The following is a 13359-nucleotide window of genomic DNA, read 5'->3' as shown; positions in this document are numbered from 1 at the left end:
CTCGTGTGTGTGTGTGTGTGTGTGTGTGTGTGTGAGGCAGCCTGTCTGAGTCCTTAATAGGGGTAATTTTGTGGAGTGTGGATGTGACTTGGCTCAGCTGCAGGATTCCTGACATTCCTGCTGACTGATGGTGTGTCTTTGTTACGTTGTGTGTGTGTGTGTGTGTGTGTGTGTGTGTGTGTGTGTGTGTGTGTGTGTGTGTGTGTGTGTGTGGTATATTCGAGTGCTGTTGCATGTATGTGTGTGATTTTTTTTATTTTTTTTTTAAAATGTGTGTGTGTATGTAAGCATCAATGCGGACGATGCTGTTGAAATGACACACTCGGGGGACAGGCCTGTCAAGAAAACTCACTCTACTCTCCTCACTGATCTCTCTCCTGTACAAACACACACACAGACGCACAAACATGCAGAACAATCACCATTAAACACTGACTCAAAACCTTTCCAGTTTCAGCCAGTGAGAATCTGGCAGATCTGAAGTGCATTTACCCCGGCTTGAAAGACGAAAAAAATTAAAGTGGAGAGAAAAAATGTTGAAGGTGTTAAAAGCTGAAAGCTCCTCACCTCCCAGTGAGATCTATATTTTTAGGGGCTGGAGAATAACCAGCCTGAGACCTTTCAAATTATCAGTGTCTATAAATCGAACTTGGCTCCTTTATAAAATGTTCAAACATGTGGCTGAACAGTGTTTTTCTCAAGCTGCCAGCTGAATTAGAAGAGACCCAGCTTCCTTTTTCTTGTCTTCGTTTCTTGTGCTGGAGAGGGTACTTTCCTCTCTGTTTAATTTCCCCACTGTGTGTCTTTGTTTTGGCGGTAATGTGAAGACGCTTTCATCCTCTTTAGTTTTTACAGGAAATTAAGATACTAGAATTGCCGCTTTTCTTCTTTCCTCACACAAAAGGGCTAAAATTTACACACATGTTCAGAGAAACACATAAATGTGTGCAGATCAGCACACATTTCAAAACCGCAGGGCTTTGTCAGCCTGATTTCTCTTTTTTCTTTTTTGTTGTTATAAATATAGTTGACTCCAAAGCAGACAGGAAGTACCCTGGACAAATATGGAAATGTTCTACATGCTAATGTGACTTTTCCAAACAGGGAAGTAAATCAGAAAAACAAAACAAAGAACAGCGATGTGTATTTGAATTCGCTGACCTCCACCCATGCACATATTTGTTAACGGACTTGATGTCTTTGTAAAAGAAGACGAAAACTCTAAATGGCTCAAAAGTCCAAGAGGAAGCTAAGGCAATAAATGTGTTTCAATTGCTATGTTTGTCAGTTTTAAATCACAATTATTATTACATTACACTTTTAACATCACCGGAAAATCTTATGAAGACACGAATGACTAATATTCACAGTTGCAACAATGCAAATCTTACAAATATCTGCATCTAAATTGCTGAATTTGTTAGTCATCATGAAGATGTTGCAATCATAAAAGCAATAAAGTGGCAGATGGAAGCCTACATCTATGTGCGATGTAAGATTCACATTCACATGATTAAGCTTTTCCAACGTTTTGCAGCGAAACACTCGGTGCCCTCGGGATTCGAAACTTCAGCAACAAGCTGTAAAACTTTATCGTCTCTTTCAGTGATGAGACGGGGAAACGTTTAGCACAATGGCGGTAAACACAGATGGGCCCTAATCAGGAAACACAACCCCACAATGACTAAGCAAGTTGTGCTTAGTCATTGTGTTGTTATTTTTTCCTTGACAATGCTTTAAAATCTCAGCTTGTTCTGCTGTTTGGGTCGTTGTGCAGAGGCCTGCAAATACACCATGATTTATAGACATCATTCCACCCAACCCTTTTTTTTTTTCCACTTTAGCGCTGAAGCATGGGTATAATAACAAAATACACATTCTCACTTTCTATAATACTATGCCTGCTACATTCTGTGCATCCCTATTTTTGGCCTGAATTCACTATACTGTATACAGGAGCCATTTATTATGCTGTCACACCTACTTCCTGTATACACACAGGCGTTTCACTTACAGCATCTATCCTCAATACATATATTCAGTGTGCAGGTCATTAGAAGAAAAGAGAAAAATAAAGTTTCTTTTCTTGGAGGTAGAAAAGAAAAACAGGTAGCAAACTCATAACCAGCTGCTTAATTCACCAAATGCACAACAAAAATACAAGATGTTCACATGCTGATTACAAGGTCTACACTGCCAATCAGTAAATCAGCTCATGGTGGGCTTGCAATCAGCAAAAGTGGTAATCACTTCTAATCTGTTTAGAAATTTGCCTGAAGAGCTTAGACCCAGAGGACATGATTGTCACGATGTTATATATGTTTCTTTTTTTCCATTGCTGCTCTTTTTTTCCATTATATATTTTTTTCATGTACTGTGCCGAGTAACGCTGAATTCAACACAGTTAAATATGTTCTTTTGTATTCCCTGTTCACAGTTATCTCGTGCAAAGTGAACTCAGAGGTTTTGATGTATGTTCCAACGCTGGTTGTGGCGCATTAGTTTCTGTTCTATTTGAATTTTGGATTCTAGACTTCAAACTCCCAGTCTTTGGATGTTTGCTGACTTTTTGTTCTGTTTTCTGTCAAGATGATGCCACAATAACCTTCAGTAATGTTAAGTTCTGGGCTCTGGTGGTTAACTTCAACACTGAAGCCACAGTTGTCATAATGAAGCTGCTTCTTTACTTTAAAGATGATCTCTTAGATATGACAAAAGTTATTTCCAGTTAAAACCGACCATATGTTTTTGTATGATTGAAATACCAGCTAGAGATGTAAAAAGCAATTTCTAGTTTAGTACCTTTGCCTTATGTGATCGTATGATATATTGTTAGATATAATCAACACTGTTTAACAAAATACAAATACATTTCTACATTTTTTCCTAAATAAAAAATGAAAGACACTAATATTAGCTGACACACAGTTATTAAGTAGTAATTGAGTAACCCAGCAAGCATTTTGTTGAAAAACTGGATGGTCATGGTTGGCTGAGCTCAACCACAGAGTTGCATTCTGCATCACAGAGCATTTCTGCGTTTGGTATGATATCTACGTATGCTGTAATTTTAATAGTACTCTCGTAATAATCATGAAAAAAAGTTAAGCCTTCAAATTATCCGTCATGGTTGTCATCACAGAACAGTCCCTAACCTTCATTTACGCACATGGTGAAAGCGTTTGTGTGTGTGTGTGTGTGTGTGTGTGTGACAGACTGGGACTCAAAGGCAGTGTATTCGAGTGTGTGACAGCTGCTGAATGATAAATCTGAGATCAAATCAGAGTGGGGGTTTGACTGTCCCCCTGCGCTCACTCTCGTTCTTCTTGTGTAAATATCAGAGGCTTTAAAAGTTTAACAGGCTCTCAGCGTAAACTCTGCAAGGTTACTGTAGATTTTTCCAATTCAGCTTCAGGTTCCAATCTGTTTTTATGATCAGAGCAGCACCGAGCTTTCATAAATGCACAGAATGAATGTGATAGTTGTTTGAAGTTTAGTCACAGTCACAGTGTTTGAACACCGATCCGTGTGTTTTCACCTGTTGCGAAAACACATTGACAGAATATTTTCAGTCTAATTAAAATTATATTGCTGCATTGATTGTTGAACAAAGCAAATGAATTGCTGCTGATTCTCTGCTGACAGTCTCTGTTTTGTGATGTAACATGCACACTTCAGACTCTCGACCTTGAAACTTCAGTAACGTATAACCCGACTGCCATTTGCAGATATAAGCTTGATTGTAGGTTGAGATGTTTGATTGTATCCTTCTGTTGCAGGCTCAGAAATCGCAGTCAAACTCGAGTGCCGATGGCGTCATCTGTGTGGTAAGTTCAATGTCGGTGAATGTTGTACTACAAATCTATTGTATAAATTGAAGAATAAGCATAAGCTGAATGTCTAGCACATGAAGAGCAACTATGTGTTTTGAGTAAGGTTAGAGATGTATTTAAGTAAACCTTTTACGGTTAAAAAGGCATCTACAAAACAACAAAATGTAGACCTTCTGATAAGAGTTATACCAAAACCTTGACATTAAAGTAAAAGTTAATAACTAGAGTGGAAAGCATCCATCTAAAGTATGTTTCACAGCTCTGCAAGTATCTATCCACAGCACGCTGTCCCTGACAGGCAAAGTAACTAACATTGATAATCTCGTTATAATTTAATGATTCTGCTAGGGAAACGTGTTCCCGGTATACATGTGGGTGTTACTGTGACACATACCACCCAAATAAATAATATCACACTTGTTCACATGATCATAAGGTCTTCACCCAGCCCTTAGTCCAAATTAGTATCCCACAATATGTGTGAGGTATTCTCCTACTCGCTCATTTTAAAGTAACAGAAACAGAAGGTGTGCTGCCAACATCCCCACATCCACACCACAGCACACTAAGAAAACTCGCCATAAAGGTCTTGTATCTATCTCCGAAGCGTCAGGGTTATTTTGGTGACACGAGTGGGACCTGTGCTTTTTTAGACGGGAGGTTTTATTACGGTGGCCGTTTGGTTTATATTGATGTTACAGGTTAAAACTGCTATTAAAGATTTGCTTTGAGATACAGTATCGCACAAAGAGAACCTATAACTTGTTTCGGTGGTGAAAGCTCAAACTGTTATGCCCTTTCATTTGATACGACAATTTCATTCAAGACCACAAGGCAATCGGCAAGTTATCATATCATCACCAATTCTAATCTGACCCAGCTGAAAGTCTCTGACCTCCATCTGACAGTGATTGCCACAGCAATCCTTCCTGCCTTCTTTGTAAACTCCTGTTCTTTGTAGTTCCTTTGAGGCTGAAATGGGATCGTTGCTTATCTGGTGGCTTTTAAAGTTCACTGTAAATGTCATTGTACAATAATAAGGCACTGTTATGCACTGGACTGACATTTAATAGAGGCAGGGCCAGGTCTTGGGGAGATGACCCAGCCGTTAGCTTGCAGCTTTATTAGCCAAAGACCGCTGGTGAAGTCCTGTGTACACATACCAGCACGTGGTGCACATGCAAATTTAAGCACGCACACACACTTCTACTTTTTAACTTTCCATGGTGGCATTTTACTTATAAAAACAACCTTTTCATGGTTTAGTGTGCCACACCAAATGAATGCTGAAGACATTTTAAACATTGTGAACATGAGTATGTAGGCATAATATTAACAAAATAAAATAAAAATAAGCAAAAGTTGAGGCATTTGCATTTCCTCCTAATTTCCTCTGCAATGCCAGCTGCATATTGTGAACATAATCTTTCTGGGACATCTCAGAACCACGCTGAGCTCATTTTCTCCAATCTCTGTCTACCTGTCTAACAGGACCCTCAGATAGATGGTCCAAGTACCTCCAACGCCATCCTGAGAAACTCGGCTGCCTCCAGACGGCCTGAGGGCCTGGCCTCCCTGCTGCCCCCGCTGTTCTGGCTGTGGTACTGCAGCCTGCCGGTGCTTTCCTGGCAAGGCAATTTGTAGCTGCGTCACTTCCCAGCAACAAACAGACTGACAAACACATTTGTATAAAAGAAGAAGACAAACAAGGCATTATATCCTTTCTTTTCAGTTAGACCTGTTGTACTTTTTTCTCTTGGATTCTGTCTTTTAATTCCTGCTTTGATTTGTTGTTGTTTTTTTTAATGAATTTTTGAAAAGCTTTGTTGTTTCTTTCTTCTCTTTTTTTTTTTTTAGCATTGCTGCTGTGTGCTAAAACAGTGATCTGCTATACATGTTAATTCAAGTTTTGACTGTGTGCTCACGTTGGGTTAGTCGGAGAAAGAGGTGATTTAAAACTGCTTCGTACCCCGCTCACTTGGGCAGAGATGAGAAAATACTGGAGGACTACATTCCAATAAACCACAGCGTGTGACTCTTGGAACGCAATGTAAACGAACATCAATTTTCAGAGTTGTCTGATCAGTTTTCACCCATGTCTGTTTGTGTGTTGAGGCTATAGGTGGGATCTTTCGCTTAAAAGTCACAGTGAGTTCAGTAATGGCTACATATTATCACTTGGGCAGCCTTTTAGGTGTTACTCCATCTCCTCTGTGGTATGTGTCTGTTTTGATAATGCCGTGATCTGGTATTTTACATTTTTATGAGCTGAATTAAATGTCACTTGACGAAAAAAAGTCATTTTCTTTTTTTAGGACAAAATACATTAACTTAAAACGTCAGAGAAGTTTAGCGCCCAAACTGTTTTTATTGTAGCTCATACTGAACACAGATTGCCGCTGGCAGAAGCACACAGGCAAAGTCCCACAAACACTTGATGCACATTTTCACACAGTCAGACAGAAACACACAGCAACACACTCGGTCCGAGGCTTTCGGCTCCCTTTCTTCACTTTATAAAACGGCGTGTTGCTCAGCGATCACAGGTCGGGACGCTGCTGTGGATGGCTGAATCCACTCCACTCGTTAGTGATTGTGCATACTTGCAATTGTCCAAACCATGTTTAATGTTTCTTTTGGAGAAGGTAAGAGAGAAGCTGCTAAAGTTTTACCTGAATTTTCCTTTTTGCTTAGATGAACGCCACTGCATCGAGCTCACAAAAACCAGAGCTGACAAAAAAGCAGGCTTGCTGCTGTAGAGTGTAATCAGCACTAACTCATGCATCCATCAGTACATCGTCTTCTGTCACTTCTGTGTTACAACTTATTGCCTCAATTGTAAAACTGTCAAAGCATGTTCAGAGAGGAAATGTTAAATTTAAGCTGACCATTTGCTAAACCCCATAAGCCGTAGTCACTGTTGCTAATTAATTCCAGTATGGTGAGTTTCAAATGACATAAAAGAGGCAGAATTTCCTCTTCATTTTAAGTAGCAAAGATCTGTCACAGATACTTTATAATCTCTAACTAACAAGCTTATTTACATAATTAACATTTACTGGTTAGAGAACGAGAACCTCAAATGAGGGTTTTTGTTGTACACTTGCAGGCTACACGCCAACTCTGCTTCCTAATATAAGCTGTGCTGTTTGCCTGAAATATGCTAGATGTTTGCTAGCCTTCACCTCAGCTAATTCAGGTCACTGAACTTGACCCCTCAGCCATATTCGTGGTGTTGTTACCTTTTGGAGCATTTCTAGTGTGATCACTTATTCAATAAGATTCCTGTGTGGTTAATTTGGCCAATAGTCTGTCCACTAACTCTGTGCTCCAGTTTTAATAAGGGAAGTTCTCATCTTTTAGTTGTATATTACTTGAATATTATCAACAGGTATATGTGTCTGTGCAGTGTGACAGTTCAGTCTGTGGGTGCACCTTCCTAAGAAAACTTGTTAGTGTTAGCTAACAGCTTAGCGCTTGACTCTGTGGTCCTAATCTGTCACTTCTAGTTCCAAAAACAAACAAATAAATAACAAGAAAGTATCCAAAGTTCAGTACAAGCTGCTTTAAAATAAGACGCACACACAATAGACAGCCTATTGTGGTTCCAGGGAAACCGTGAGCATGCATTTAGCAGATTTGGAAATGCAAATTATTTTGTTCTAATATGTCATCATTAGAAACTTGGAAAACTAGAAACAGTTTTGAGAATGAGAGCTAACTTTGGTAAATGTTCCGTGGATGATGCTCCTGAGGGCAAAGAGTCCTAATCTGACAGTGTTAGTTGTTAATAACCTGATAATTTTCTAATTTGAATTATAAAGAATATCAACTTAAGAGTTGATTTAGGTATTTGAAATGGAACGTTAGCGTCAAGAGATGATGCCACCCTTCCTACTTTTCAAATATTGTTAAATTGCTCTTCGTGACGAACACCACTTTGTCATGTTGAACAGACTTCAAAGCTTGACACCTTAAGCACAGGCAGGAGTTTAGCAAATGGTTACTTTTGTCTTCTGATCTATATGGAAATCATTAATGGTTTTGTGCGTCTACTTTGGATGACTACTGGAAAAATGTAAAAAAGGAAAAACACGGCATTGTGGCATCATTTTTCCAGCTTTTCCATTGGAGGCAAATAAAATCTTAGCTTTTAATTTTGACAGATTTCTCTGTGATCGGGATACTTACACACATCTCTGTGGCATGTTCAGCACTAGCCACTGACAAGATACTCATCACTCGCTGCTTAGGTTTATGTCGCTTCTCAAAACACAACTAATGTATAGTAGAACTTTAATGTTATTTACCGAGCATAAACATGGTATATGCACTGTATGTACTTGGCTGAAACTATGAATTGGACAAATAAATGTCTGATAATATTCTATTTCAGAGCATTGTGAGCTATTTTGACATTCAGATACAACATAGAGTACATTGAATAAGCCAGAATATTGTTTTTTATAACAACTTAAATGTATATTTCTCTCAGTATGTACATGATTATGGAATATTATTGCATCTGAGGCAGAGGATATCATTATAACTCTCTTACTGTACCTTAAAAACAGCTGTATTTCCTAAGCATACTGTTTTGTACCATAGCCCCATTTATGACGTTGCTAAAATGCAGTGTTGACAGGTTTTTCTTTGTTTGTTGTTTGGATAAAAATGACACTTATTTTTCTATCTTTTACTAATTTGTGCTCTTTTGATGAGTTGAAGTTAATGAGATGGACCTGCTAAAGATTTAAATGGTTCTTTTTTATGCTGAAGTTAAGGAAGACAGAAAACTCATTGCATGGTGTTAGAAATCAATATTTAAGGACAAATATATTCCGGACCATGCTTTGGAAGGATTTTTTTATGGTGTGTTTGAAGATGGTTGGGGACGTGGGATGATTCCCACAAACTGAATGTCTGTTTGGATGGAAAGTTAAAGAGAAATCTTATTAGTTGTTTTACAAAAAGCCCTGCCTGGGACTGATTGCATTTCTAAGAACTGTGTCTTAGAGTATGTGTGATCATTTTATATTTGAATCCCAGAGCCGTGTCTTCGTGGTCTTTGGAATATGAGAGTGACTCAGTGCTTTCTGATCACAGAAGGCCTCAAAACTGGGGACACTTCCTCACAATGAAAGGATCCCCACTTTTGGACCAAACAAACAGTAGAGATGGTAAAAATATTTGCTGTCCTTCACAGTCCCATTTGTTCTTTTGAAATACCAGAAATACCAGCTTCTTTTGATTTTGAGTTTGCAGACTCCCTTAGCTATGTGGCATCATCAACTTCTTAGCTTGTGAAAATGTAAAATCTGTTGTACAAAAAGTTATAATTAAAAACTGTTAAATCACCCAGACTGCTTGTATGTGATGTTATTTCACTGTGGAAACATGAAAGGTAGGCACTGGGCCCGTGGGAAAGGCAGGTGAGGCGGGCAGGATTAAAGAAACATTGAGGCCGTGTGAGGTGATCCAGAGAGGCCGATAAGATCATGTGTGTTAATGCAGCTGACCCTGGGTTACCAAGCCAGAGGAAACCCAAAGATAAAGTAAGAGTCATCTGAGGTTTCGCACAATTTTTTAGCTTTGACCAACTGGTGTGAGGAGGAGGGGTCACAGCAGACCGAGTGAGCACACAGCAAATACTATATTATCCGAGGCGCTGTGCTGAGAAACAGAACCACGGGGAACAAAAGGGTACACGCATCCCAGAGACCTTTGTGGCAGGTGCTGGACTTTAAGAAAAACTTTCAAAGAAAGAAGGCAAGATCCATACTCCTGTAGATATTTTTTTTTGTACAGATAATGTGCAGCATTTTGATCAATTACATCTTATTTATGTATATATAAGCTCTAAGCACAAGATCAATAGAGGCTGGGGTCTACGACACCAGAGCCTCCATTCAACGGCTTTGGGGGCCATTATTTATTTTAAATAATTTAATGACCAGAAGTATGGTTCACATGCCGAGACTTGGACTTTTTGGCTTTTTTTTTTTTTTTGGCGTTTTTAAGCAAGGAAATATTCATGTCAACTGCACTTAATAATCCTTAAGGAGTCATTAATATGTGGGTTGGACTCAAGCGCCTGGCTCGAGTGGTCTTATTGCTGATTTTCTGGAAACACTTGAGTGTAACGTTAACTGCATAAAGAAATGACCTTGCACTGTTAAAATTTCCCTACCAAGAAAACACTTTAGCCACTTTAGAAAAAGCACAAAAAAACTGACCTACTGCACTGTGAGGCCAAACTTCCTCCAGCATTTCACTTTTTGTCTGTCCCTCCTCATTTCCACCTCCTTTCTGAATTGGTTTTCACGAAGGGTTTCCAAATACTTAGTGCTTTGGAGCACTTCTGTAGCAGAGATTCAGAAAATAGGCTGGAAAAACTCCTTCGAACAGGTAAATACTGGCCCTCGAGCTCCCAGTTATGGCTAAATGTGTCATAAAAGTGGAGTTGATAGTTGGCATTGGGCACATCTGCAGATGCATTTTAAGCAATATGAATAAAACATTATTGTATAATAGAAAAGCACGATGGGGGAAATTGTTGTGTGCATCGTCATCAAATGTCATCAAATTAGTCTGACATTTGAGTTTACTTTCTCTTCCATTAAGTGAACTGCACATCCTCACCCATTAATACCAAGCACTGTGTTAAGCGTTTGCAGTTGGAAACCCATTAGCCAAGAATTTGTTAATTTGGGGAAGTGAACATAAATGCCACATCACTTAATGCAACAAGCTGCAAAAAATATCTGACTCACAGTATTTTTAATGCCTAAAATAAGGTGATCCGTGGACATCGTTCTCTACCACTGTGTTCAAGTCACTCTTTATGTGCAGCCATTAACTATACAACAAATTTCATACACGCAGAAAGAAAATGTAATGGTTTCAGTAATTTATTTATTTACTATTGCCAAGGAGACCAGTTCACAACCGTTGGTCGCAATAGGAACATAAAGAAAGTTATAAGTGAAGTGTGCACTCCTTTGCTGACTCTCATTTCTGGTCTGAAGTTTGTGTTCAGCATTTGTAAAGCGTAAGTGAACAAAAGAATACATTTCCATATCCAGTTTCAACACAGATGTCATTTATTTATTCCTTTACTGTATCAAAGTTGCAGACATCCACATACAAAACAAAACTGTGCCTGCTCAGTTAATGGAAACTCTTACTACTATTGATATTTATTCAAATGTATTTATTTCACTAGCAGTTTACCCAACTTTTTGTTATACAGTCTACTGAACTCCACTTCGGCTATCTAGAGCTGCTGCTGTGCGTGCTAATCCACTTTCTGCTGTCGAGGTCCACCATGCACAACCTCCAAAATCCTTGTTAAACTATACTTTATTATCTAGGTTACTGTACCAGTTACTTTGCAAATCTAGTGAAAAATCTATTTTGTAGAACAAACTGATGTTTTTGTTTTACATCAGTTTAAAATAAAGGCTGTTTCACTTACATGGTAAAAGAACGGTGGGGATTCTAGATCTGTTACTGTTTGTAGGTTTGCTTACATTCATTTTCTATTGGGTTAACTTATTTTTTTTATAATTTGTTTCATCTGGAGTCCATTTGTGGAAAAAGAAACAAGTTGAATCATACTGGCTGTTTCTCTTCACCCTGGCAATTCAGATTTCCTTCAAAGATTAGTCTTGCATTGACATTTCCGATGTCCGAGAATCAAGCAGAATATACAGTAGAATAACTACAATGATGTAATTAATATGGCAGCCTCAAGTGGAAAGACTTAATTTGTTCCAAAAACATACTTTACCCTTCAGTTCTGTCCACTTTACAAACCTGTCTTTGCTTCTGTTCCACCCTGAGGGGGTACAAAGAGCAGATAACACAATTAAAAGTGACATTTTCTTTCTACTTCCTGGAGGAGAAGTGTGGATTACTGAGGTGTGAGACATGCTTAAAAACAAAAGTCTATGTTTAATGAAAACACCAAAGCACCAAAATCTAACATGTTGGAATGGTACCAATTAAAATAATAAATCTCAACCTTATAGCTCCCCTTTGTAAGTCTCTTTCTACCCAGTTTACTTTACATGGACGAGCCCCTGGGCAGGTGGTGCTGAATCTGAAAGTCACAATATAGACTATAAAATAGTCACACAAATACATGACATACAATCCTAAAATTAGTCCCCACTCCACCTGCAGCTTCCAAACAAAACTGTAAAGACAGCTATCAAATGATAAAATCCAGTAAATGTGGAAAATATGACTTTTTGATAGCAGGCAACGTTTCACATTCAGAAATTGAGCCTATTAAGAGTCATTAAAGCCATTTTTTTCATACTGTGGAACGCCATTCATGAATGTGCTGTGATTAAAGCTGTGGGGCACAAGCAGGCATCACCTGTCTTCTGTGCAGTAAAATGGAATAACTTTAGAATAAGAACAGTGGTTGGCTATAGATGCAAATTTCATCATTCATAAAATCGACAAGAATGAGCTTCACCTCATTTTAGTTAAGAATTGACTCTCAAAATCAAATTAATGACGGCGTATTTTAGTGAACTAGAATTTGGTCCTAGCGCGGATACAAAGGTGTCATTTCCACAAGAGATTTTCATCAAAATCTTGAATCATGCTGATTTGTTTTTAAGAGAATACAAATGAAACATAGGACCACTATATTCAAAAGAAGGTTAATACTTCCATCTAAGGTGACACTGTATATATTTAGTAAGATTTTGGGAGTTTTAGCAAAACCCAGCAAATATTAGAGGAGGCATCAGTGACAACAGGTATGGCGTTTAAGTCAGAAACCGCACAGCAACATGGCCAGTGTAGAGATGCCTTGCAAATTAGTTTGCAGATTTGCAGCAATTGTAGGCAGAGCAAATCTGCCTCTAGACGTGACGTCCTAGCCTGACCGGACTGACACCATGCTTGAATTACTGCACAGGCAAATTCTGTACTTTTCTTTTTGTTTTTCAATGAGTGTTTAGAATTTACTTGACTTGATAATTATGGTAGTTGTGGTCATTTCATGGCTTTTTTCCAGGTGATTGTTTGCTTTCTTTTTGCAGTTGTTGCATTGTGGACTTATTAGAAAAAGAGGGTTTTCATTTATTTAACCCAAAAAGTTATATTTACAAAACAATAAATGTTGAGCTCATAAAAGAGGTCAAAGAAACAAAACGAAACTTTGAACTTGACAAACCAAACATAACCGACCTAAACTGGAAATGACACACAAGGCAGGTCAGACCACTATGACGCAACAGGGGGTAACTAAACAAAACACAGTCGTAAACAACAAAAACGATGCAGTACAGTCCAGTTTGTCAATAAATTAAACACCAAAGAAGAAAATCAAAACCACTAAACCCTAAAGACAAATATTGAATCAAATACAAAAGCTTTTTTTTAAATCAAAGAAAATACACATTCTCCCCCTTCAGCAGGAAGTGGTGGTGCGGTCCAATCATCCCCTCTATGTATTTAAGTGCTTTAAACCCTGGCTGCCATCTTTTGTTTGGCAACTCCCAGG

General features: G+C 38.5%; 1 protein-coding gene across 1 annotated transcript in view; it reads left to right on the top strand.

Moving 5' to 3' along the window:
- Positions 1–9187, top strand: part of gfra1a (gdnf family receptor alpha 1a) — a 99171-nt gene extending 89984 nt beyond the window's left edge. The window contains exons 9-10 of the mRNA XM_005741537.2: positions 3780–3827; positions 5325–9187. Of these exons, the coding sequence (XP_005741594.1) occupies positions 3780–3827; positions 5325–5477 (201 nt within the window). The 3' untranslated portion in view covers positions 5478–9187. The remainder of the gene's footprint in view (positions 1–3779; positions 3828–5324) is intronic.
- The last annotated feature ends 4172 nt before the right edge of the window (positions 9188–13359 follow it).

The sequence above is a fragment of the Pundamilia nyererei genome, unplaced genomic scaffold, assembly GCF_000239375.1.
Source record: "Pundamilia nyererei isolate P.nyererei 1_Seehausen unplaced genomic scaffold, PunNye1.0 scaffold00111, whole genome shotgun sequence".
Classification (NCBI taxonomy): Eukaryota; Metazoa; Chordata; class Actinopteri; order Cichliformes; family Cichlidae; genus Pundamilia; species Pundamilia nyererei.
The sequence above is the reverse complement of the archived record's forward strand: the minus strand, read 5'-3'. Positions and strand labels throughout refer to the sequence as shown.